This window comes from Lolium rigidum, chromosome 1 (genome assembly GCF_022539505.1).
Source record: "Lolium rigidum isolate FL_2022 chromosome 1, APGP_CSIRO_Lrig_0.1, whole genome shotgun sequence".
In the NCBI taxonomy this organism is placed as follows: Eukaryota; Viridiplantae; Streptophyta; class Magnoliopsida; order Poales; family Poaceae; genus Lolium; species Lolium rigidum.
In genome coordinates this window covers 338,837,006-338,846,905 of record NC_061508.1, presented here as the reverse complement: position 1 = coordinate 338,846,905, position 9,900 = coordinate 338,837,006, and the positions used below count along the sequence as shown (strand labels likewise).

General features: G+C 44.4%; 1 protein-coding gene across 1 annotated transcript; it reads left to right on the top strand.

The window, feature by feature from the left end:
• Positions 1-1,432: 1,432 nt before the first annotated feature.
• LOC124700744 (auxin response factor 17) lies at positions 1,433-7,134 on the top strand. The gene is made up of 14 exons (XM_047232824.1): positions 1,433-1,742; positions 2,644-2,762; positions 2,910-3,008; positions 3,098-3,154; positions 3,234-3,389; positions 3,493-3,577; positions 3,764-3,854; positions 3,959-4,123; positions 4,199-4,321; positions 4,462-4,537; positions 4,722-4,869; positions 4,967-6,129; positions 6,403-6,593; positions 6,670-7,134. The coding sequence occupies exons 1-14, from the start codon at positions 1,676-1,678 to the stop codon at positions 6,872-6,874; spliced, it is 2,745 nt and encodes a 914-aa protein (XP_047088780.1). The 5' UTR covers positions 1,433-1,675; the 3' UTR covers positions 6,875-7,134.
• Positions 7,135-9,900: the final 2,766 nt, after the last annotated feature.

The window sequence follows — 9,900 nt, the reverse complement described above, 5'->3', positions numbered from 1 at the left end:
TAGGTGAGTTCGATATGTCGACCTCCACACATCTTTTTCTTTGTTCTCTGGACTTTTAACTAAAGTATTTCATTACATTTGTTGCAATTATATTTTTCTACTACACTTAAACTAACTAATCATAAAAAAAGTTGCTAATATTATGATTTTTTTTAATTATATATATATATATATTGTAATAGGTCTGTCTTTTTTTTGAAGAGCCATTGTGGCTCAAAATAAAACTATATTGTACAAATGCTCTGAAATCTCAGGGTAAATGAATAATACAAAGTCACACGATTCAATGGATTGATTTATGCCACTTAGATGTATTTATGGTGTGTTTACTTTATTTGCATCTATGTGCTTTTGTATACTGTAAACATTTTTAACTATTCCAACGGCAAGCTACAATGTCCGATCTACCAAATATCTCAATAGAGGTTTCCAGTGTTTATTGCCTATCTTAGGCAGAAACAATTAGAAAGCTCTGAAGACCATAAGGTGTGTTGAAGAGGTTTATTCTCTCTCATTTGGTATTGGTTGTTTGTGGGTTCAATTGTGGTCAATATTAGCTACATGTTCCTACAACTATGGTTCATAAATTTCGTATAGTCTTAGGATTCATGATGTGCATCCTAGTGGATTGGAAAATGAGAATTTTTATTTAACTAATGCAGAGTTGCAAATTATTAATTTATACGTGTCACTAAAGCTATACAAAAATCGAAAACTTCCACATCACATAGACTGGGCACATCGTACGTGCAACGTTCGCCGCACATGGTAGACATCTTCCGGGGAGCAAGAGCACGGACCTACGCTTGACACTATAAAATGCCACTGCACTGCTCTTGTACAACTGTACAAGTATACTCCCAATCACTAGTAAAACAAAGCAGAGCAGAGTGTATACAAAGATTTTACAAGAGAGAGCGAGGGAGGTGGAGAGAGGAGCGCCACTCGTGGGGTTAAAACCCCAAGAACAAGTTGAGCAGCAGCAGCAAGGGGGCACACATAAGCAAGCAAGCAGCAGCAGCAGCAAGAGCAAGGGGACTAGAGGAGGAAGAAGCAAGCAAGCAAAGCCAAGCCCAAGAAAGCAAGCCGGACCGAAGCAAGCAAGGAGCAGTTGTAGCTGCAGCTCCTGAGCTCGAAAGCTGCGAGCAGAATCAAGCAAAGGGGGGGCAGCAACCGGGTGGCAAGCAAGCAAGCAAGCAGGCAGGCATGCTCCTCTCCCCCCTCTCCGGCGGCGGCGGCGGGCGGATCTGCCGGGGAGCGGCGGCGGGGGCGCGGGGCTAACCGCCGCACACGGGATCTGACGGCGCTGCTGCTCGGATCGACCGGCACCGCCACTCGGGGCACCATTTCCTGGCTCCGGCGGCGCATTCCGGCGCCCAGAGATCGAGGCTCCTCGCTGGTTATCGCTGCCCTTGGAGGTGGAAGTTCTGATTGGCAACACTCGCGGTGATTTCCAGGAAGCGTAACTGCGCACGGCAAAAGGCCTCTGGCGGCGAGGTGAAGCGAAGAAAGCGATGGGTTTTGGGAAGGCGCTGTGATTTGGCCTGAAAAGGAGGAATCTTTCCTTCGTCTTCTCCTTCCTTCCATCCTTCCGCGCCTCCGTGCACGCGCCCTCTTTTATTGCAACCTCAGATCGGTCCCTGACTAGCCTTTTCACAAGGAAGGGAGTAGAAAAATGAGGCTCTCGTCGCCGGCTGGCGGCGGCGGGCTTCCAGCGGCTCAGGCGGCGGCGTCGCCGGAAGGTACTCTATTTTGTCCATCTCATCCGTGGGGGTCGCTCACTAATGCCCCTCGCTGTTCATTTACCTGCAGTGTGATTTGGAGTTTCTAGGACTAGTACTTCTTGGTTTGCCGTTTGTTCTTCATGCGGGATTAATTACAGTCGTCTGATCAGGGGGCGTCTGTGATCAGGCAATAACCCAATGCATTAATTTGAGTGTGGAGTAAAATCTGGATTTGATTGCTAAGGGATGCTGCAATCCACATCGAAATGCTTCTTGTGTGTTTGGTTTGGGGGTTCTTCTTGTGTGGCCACCAAATTACACTTCTGTAAAAAAACGGAAGGGAATTTCACTTCTGCGATCTCGCCTACTTCCCATCCAATTTATTGCTGTATGGGTTAATTTGTTAAAATTTCTCTTTACTGAAAGATGTTTATTTACATCTGAATAATTGCTAATTTTTTCGGCAAGATGAAAAATAATTACCTTAGGCCGCCTAGAAGTTAATTTCTGGATTTGATAGGGGATGTTGCAATCCATATGAGAATGCTTCTTGTGTGTTCGGTTTGGGGGTTCTTCTTTTATGGCCATGAAATTACAGTTCTGTAGAAAAAGGTCGGAAGGGGATTTCAGTTCTGCCATCTCGGCTTTTCCCCATCCAATTTATTGCTGTATGCGTTAATTTGTGAAAATTACTCTTTACGAAAGATGTGTATTTGCATCTGAATAATTGCTAAGTTTCTAGGAAGATGAAAATCAATAACCTTAGGCACTTAGAAATTCATTTCATTACAACCCATTTCTTGAACAAATCTTGAGACGACCACATGAATTCATAGTTGTTGCAGTCCTTTGAGCTATCAATATTAATTAAAAAAATCAACACTGACAACTCTTCAACAAAATTATTTTGCCATTACAGCTGCCGAGGAGCACAAGTGCCTGAATTCAGAACTGTGGCATGCTTGTGCTGGCCCGCTTGTTTCTTTGCCTGGGGTCGGCAGCCGGGTAGTGTATTTCCCGCAGGGTCACAGTGAGCAGGTTAGTGTAATTCCACTCCAATGCAAGGAGCTCTGCATGATCCTGAATCATGTGGCATTTTTGTTGCCAAACAGAAATCTGGTTTGACTATGTCAGAGATCAATTTTTTTTGTTTATGTAGATTTACTTGGTGAATTTCTGTCTCAGGTAGCTGCCTCGACAAATAAAGAAATAGAGTCTCAGATCCCCAACTATCCTAATCTGCCTCCACAGCTTATATGCCAACTGCATAATGTGACGATGCATGTAAGTATGGAGATTTGGAGCACATCTTTCAACAGCTAAGTAATCTCATTGCTATCTTCGTGTTTCACAATTGGTGTTCTTACCTTCAGGCTGACGCGGAAACGGATGAGGTCTATGCGCAGATGACATTACAACCACTTAACCCGGTAATTATCTTTACTCTGTGCCATGTGAAAATTTCACTTGTTGTCCAAGAGAGTAACTTTAGCTTGCTTCTGTTTTCAGCAAGAGCTCAAGGATCCGTATCTACCTGCTGAATTAGGTACTGCAAACAAACAGCCAACAAATTACTTTTGCAAAACATTAACTGCAAGTGACACCAGTACGCATGGTGGATTCTCTGTTCCCCGGCGAGCAGCTGAGAAAGTGTTTCCTCCGCTGGTCTGTGCTGTTTCTCTACACTTTCAGCTCAATTTTTGAATTGACTTGATGCACAGAGTCAACTGAATCATCAAGTCTTCTAACTTGCCCATAACTTATGTAGGATTTCACTCAACAACCTCCATGCCAGGAGCTGTTTGCAAAAGATCTTCATGGCAATGAGTGGAAATTCCGTCACATCTTCCGCGGTGAGTAGTTCTTAGTTGTTCTCCATGTTTTGATCATAACCTACTAGTTCCTCAGTCTCTCATTTTTTTTATTGCGTTGGGAACAATGTCAAGCATGATACCATACGTTAACTCATTTTTTGGGCGAAAATTTATTATCCATGCTGAGATAAGGAAGAAACTTGCTCATAAACACAAATTCTGCAGGTCAGCCAAAGCGGCATCTTCTCACTACAGGCTGGAGTGTCTTTGTAAGTGCAAAGAGACTTGTCGCTGGGGACTCTGTCCTATTTATCTGGTATGTCCACACCACACTCAAGATGACCACTCAGCACTCCTTTACATAATATCTCCTTTCCAGCACGTGGATGGTTGAACTTGTGTATCTCCTTTCATTTGCAGGAATGATAACAACCAGCTTCTTCTGGGAATTCGGCGGGCAACTCGGCCACAAACGGTTATGCCATCTTCTGTCCTATCTAGTGATAGCATGCACATTGGTCTTCTTGCTGCAGCTGCTCATGCTGCTTCAACAAATAGCCGGTTTACAATCTTCTACAACCCAAGGTAGAATTTTTAGTATGCATGTGTTTGTTTGGCATTTTTCCTTGGGAATGTTGTAACATCTTTTTTTTCGTGCAGAGCGAGCCCTTGCGAGTTTGTTATACCACTTTCTAAGTATGTAAAAGCTGTGTATCATACCCGTATATCTGTGGGGATGCGTTTCAGGATGCTGTTTGAGACGGAAGAATCAAGTGTTAGGAGGTATTCTAAATTGAGTTTTGATGTATTTCTCACCATTTACCTAACCTAGTCGCGTCAGTACGCATTAACTACTCTACTAACAGTCTGCTCTAAAAAACTATGAAACTCTAACCATACCAAATATTCTTTTTTTTTTCCAGATACATGGGAACAATTACTGGAATTAGTGATCTTGATGCTGTTCGTTGGCCGAACTCACATTGGCGTTCTGTAAAGGTATATTTCCAGGGCACTTTTATGTTTTGTAGCCTCCAGTCAAGTCTGTACATGAACATCGCCTGTTGTTTACCCATATACCATTCGGTTAGACAAGATGAAGATTCTTATAGAGATTGTTTGCTCTTTATTGGTACCAACTTCGTAGTTTAGCATGACAGAAAAGTATGTAAATGAAATGCAGGTTGGCTGGGATGAATCGACTGCTGGAGAGAGGCAGCCAAGGGTGTCACTTTGGGAGATTGAGCCCCTCACAACTTTCCCAATGTATCCTACTCCTTTTCCACTCAGACTGAAGCGTCCATGGCCAACAGGCTTGCCTTCTCTGCATGGTATGAGGGACATTTGATCTTTAGCTAGCATTTGTAGGGCTTATAATTGTGTAGTATGCTTTTAATATGGAATACTATAAATCATCTCTTTCTGTAGGTGGTAAGGAAGATGACTTGACTTCCTCTCTCATGTGGCTTCGAGATAGCGCAAACCCTGGTTTCCAGTCGCTGAATTTTGGTGGTGCTGGTATAAGTCCCTGGATGCAGCCAAGGGTGGATACATCATTACTTGGTCTACAACCTGATATTTACCAAACAATGGCCGCAGCTGCGTTCCAGGACCCAACGAAGATGTCGCCCACGATGCTGCAGTTCCAGCAGCCACAAAACATGGTTGGTAGAGCTACACCACTTCTGCAAAGTCAGATTTTGCAGCAAATGCAACCTCAGTTTCAGCAGCATCCTTACCTTCAGAACATCAATGGAACAACAATCCAAGGCCAGGCTCAGTCTGAGTTCCTTCAACAGCAGCTCCAACGGTGTCAGTCTTTTAATGAGCAGAAGCCACAGCTTCAACAACAGCAAGAACAGCAGCAGCAGCAGCAGCAGCAGCAGCAGCAGCAATCACAGGGTATGCAAGTCCCTCAACATCAAGACATGCAACAACAAAAGAACATGGCAAACTACCAGTCAGCATTTTCTCAACTCTCCTCAGCTCCCCAGTCTTCACCAACGACACTGCAGGCAGTCTTACCGTTTTCGCAGCCTCAGAACTTTTCAGACACAAACATAAGTTCACTGTCCCCATCCGGTGCATCCGCCATGCATAATACATCGGGGCCATTCTCATCAGTAGCAGCTCCACACCTAAGTATGCCAAGACCTACTGCGGTACCTGTCCTTGACCCTTGGTCGTCAAAGAGAGTTGCCATGGAGTCTCTGCTCCCTTCTCGCCCTCAGGGTACACCGCATGTAGACCAGCTTGAGTCAGCACCGCCTAGTCTACCTCAAAGCTCTGCATTGGCACCTCTTCCTGGAAGAGGGTGCTTGGTGGATCAAGATGGGAACTCTGACCCTCATAATCATCTTCTGTTCGGCGTTAATATAGACTCGAACTCTCTCCTAATGCAAGGAGGTCTACACGACGAGAATGATTCAACTGCAATTCCCTACTCCACTTCCAATTTTCTGAGCCCTTCTCAACATGATTTCTCCTTGGATCAAACACTAAACAGTCCAGGATGTTTAGATGAGTCGGGATACGTAACATGTTCACAGAATGCTGATCAAGGGAATCAGCCACCTGCGACTTTCGTGAAGGTGCTATGACAAACTTTCATTTTATCTGTAACCATCTTGTTTATTTCCCCCGGGGTTTCTTACATATATTTTCTGCTGCTAGCTTAGTTTGCTCATTGCTTTGTGTTACACATGTCTTTAAACAATAAAATTGGTAGAAATAGATACTAATGTTACTGAACTTTTGGACCATTGACTTAGCTCTAGATGTAGGAACCTGCAATCCATGCTCTGAAAATTGCTGTGATCTTTTTACTAACTTATTATTCCAATTTGGTATGTGAATAACAACAGGTTTACAAATCTGGAACCTACGGAAGGTCGCTTGATATCACTAGGTTTAGTAACTACCATGAACTACGTAGGGAGTTAGGGCGTCTATTTGGCCTTGAGGGCCAGTTGGAAGACCCCTTGAGATCAGGCTGGCAGCTTGTATTCGTCGACCGGGAGGATGATGTCCTTCTTGTCGGTGATGACCCTTGGCAGTAAGTTGTGAACCCATACTGCTGATGTTGTGTGTTAATGTTCCGTCTGGAGCCTTATATTTGTTCCAACTTGCAGGGAATTCGTGAACAGCGTATCCTGCATAAAGATCCTCTCCCCGCAGGAGGTCCAGCAGATGGGCAAGCAGGGCTTGGAGCTCCTGAGCTCGGCCCCCGGGAAGAGGCTAAGTAGTAGCAGCTGCGACGACTACGCGAGCAGGCAGGAGTCGCGTAGCCTGAGCGCTGGAATCGCGTCCGTTGGCTCAGTTGAAGTCGAGTTCTGAAGAGAGCGCCTCCGCGAGCCGCTTGGCGTATGTTTCTGCAGCCCCTTTTTTTCTTCTAGTTTTTTGATGAGACCTGGAACTGGAAGCACATAGATCATGCCTAGCTCTTTCTAAGTTATGATGTACCATTCTAATAATCATCATGCCATGTGGTATCAACTTCGAAGTAGAGACAGTACAGCCCTCCGTTTTGGTGAACGTGCCAAAACTCTGTTCCGTGGAACTCTAATCCTGTGAATGTAGGCTCTCTGATTATGGAATTCTTTGCCACTTACCGTTGTCGAGAACGCCCATCTGCCAGTATTGTGCATATCCATTGCAGATTTTTTTGGTTTGTTGGCACAATGGCATGATTCCAAATTTTGGTTCAGATTTCTTTGAACTTGCATTCCATATCGGTAGCACCCAGGATTTACTATTTGCTGTTACTGGTATTGTCAAAACTAATCCTGTGGTCTCTTGGTCGCGTAGTGCCATCGAGCATGCCCGTCTCGTTCAAATTCTAAATTCAGTTCAGGTTTTGTTGACCTTCAAAGCCTCATTTCCGAATCGGTAGTACCTCGGGAGTTGCTATTTGCTATTGCTGGCATTGTCAAAACTGGTAAACCATGGCGTTCCTTGTTCCACATGCAACCATTTTGTTCCTTGGCATGGCTCCAAAGTTCAGTTCAGATATCATTGATCCTGCATTCCAAATCAGCAGCACCTGAGTGCCAGGGAATGAGTTGCTATTTCTGAAAACAGGTATTGCCAATACTAGTACTGGTATAAAAGGCATTGTGGTGCAATCCCATGAGGATCCTGGATGGGCAGACAGAAGCCATCTTTGGAGGAATGTATGCGACTAGGCATCATCATTCCCTCTCTTTTCAGGGACCGATTTTGCATCCAGAGAGGGGGGAGCTGGACCAGCCCAGCCACCCCCCATGTGAGGCCTGGGACCCTGTATCCGACTCACTCGCTCTTGTGGAAATTGCATCTGCAAAGAAGAAGAAAGTTGGGATTTTTTTTTATCTGAACCGGAGGCAAAAGGTTTGCCTCGTTCCATTAATTAAGAAGAAATAGTTTGACAAAGCAAATAAAATAAGTACTTAAGTGATTACCCTCCCGGCATTACAAAACTCAATTGCTTAGCCTCTGCTTTTGTCCAAAGTTTAACTTGGCTCTTTTAGAAGACCCTTGTGTTGTGTTCCTCTTTTTTCATACCATCCAACTAACAAGTATGGTGAGGGAGGCCAATGCCTTACGGTTTGGTTTGCCCTTGCTAGACATTTTGTCCCGCCACTCTTGGATTGATAGATTCACCGTCCATTTTTGCGTGATGATATTGTGGAGCACGAGGCACTATTTTGTCATCCCCAAACTCTTTTTTATGTAACGACAATGCGAGAAGAGGTGAGCCGCCTCTCATTGGTTTGTTTGCGTTCAGGAACAAACCTCTCCTTTGTTTGCTCCAAGTGGTGAGTGAGAGCGAGTGAACGAGCGTGGATGTGATGTGATGCCGCTCCATCTATCACACTCGCACATCCATTTCTTCAGGCCTTAATGGTGGTGCCCTCCTCTGTCCAAGTATCCATCCATCAGTCTATCTCCCCCAATCGAGCGTGCTCGTGCTGTGCTTGTCCCAATGGTCCTCCCAACTCCCAAGAGGCGTGGATCATGTCTATGTATGAGAATAGGCAGATTCTAGGATTTATTCCCGGTCTCCGTCGATCGCACACACGGCGTGCGTGCGTGTATGGAATGAAAGAGAAGACTGTATCTGTGTGTGTGAATTGGATTGGGCGGGCTAGGTTTGGACTTTCGCAAGATTTAAAGCGGCAGCACAGCATAGCATATAGTACGTACATGTGGGAGAAATATTTCTCCGGGTGATTTGGGCATCTCTCCTCCGATCGGCGATCGCCCGACGATGATTCCTCCGTCGCGCTCAGATCTCCGGCCGGCCCCATCGCCAGATCTCCCTTCTAATTTTCACGCGAAAGGGATGAGGTTGAGAGTGAAACGCACGCGCGCGCGCAAGTGGAGGAGGCGTGAGCTCGCTGTCGAGTTAACCGGGCGTCGCCGTCGGCGGCAGTGCGGCGTCGGAAACTGGAGCTCGGTTGGTCTGGTTCAAGGGAACAGACGAGGCGACGACGCGATGTGGCAGTTCCTGTTCCTTTCTCACTAGCTACGTGCGGCTTGCCAAAACCCATGTTGTATCTTCCTGTGGAAATTGGGATGCGAGGCATGTGGTTGCCTGGTTGGATCTTCGATATCCAGAATCGCTCTATCGCAGATGTATGTTTGATGCTCCAAAATCCTTGTTGTCATGTTTCATCCAGTTTCCTCAATGTCTTGCTGAACCTGTCTCAATGTCTTATAAAAAACAAATGATATCAGACTGTTTCTGTTTTATATCGGACCAAAAACGTTTTGCTGATCAAAGATCCCATGGTCTAGTGGTTAGGAGTAGGACACAAGACTCTCAATCTTGTGACCTGAGTTTCAAATATCGGTGGGACCTAATTTAAACTCATTGTACAAATTTTCCTGATTTTGCACACATGAGAATTTACGTACACCGGATGATAACTAATCGTATTTTCATGAACCTAACATATCAAATCATACGTAATATTTTTTATAATTTTTGGTGGTAAGTTTAGGTGCTTGTATCTCACATCTAGCACATAGAATTTATGCTTTTTTTTTTGGATTTTTATAGAACACAATGAATTGTGATATAAACCTGACCACTCAAAAAAAGCTAGAGAGTCAAACTAGAGTATTAGAAGTTTCTATAAATTTGCTGGCATAATGTTACACTGGAAACCGCTATCTACTAATATATTTGTTAGGCTATACTCAACATATATGTCTCTGAAAATATATAAGCTAATTAAATCCTAATGGAACAGCAAAATATGAGGCATACAATTTTTAGCCTCCATCAATAGTAAGAAATATAACATGCTAACTACGTATTGGAAAGATACACTTATTAAAAGGGTAATAAAATATGAACTATGAAATTATAAGAGGGT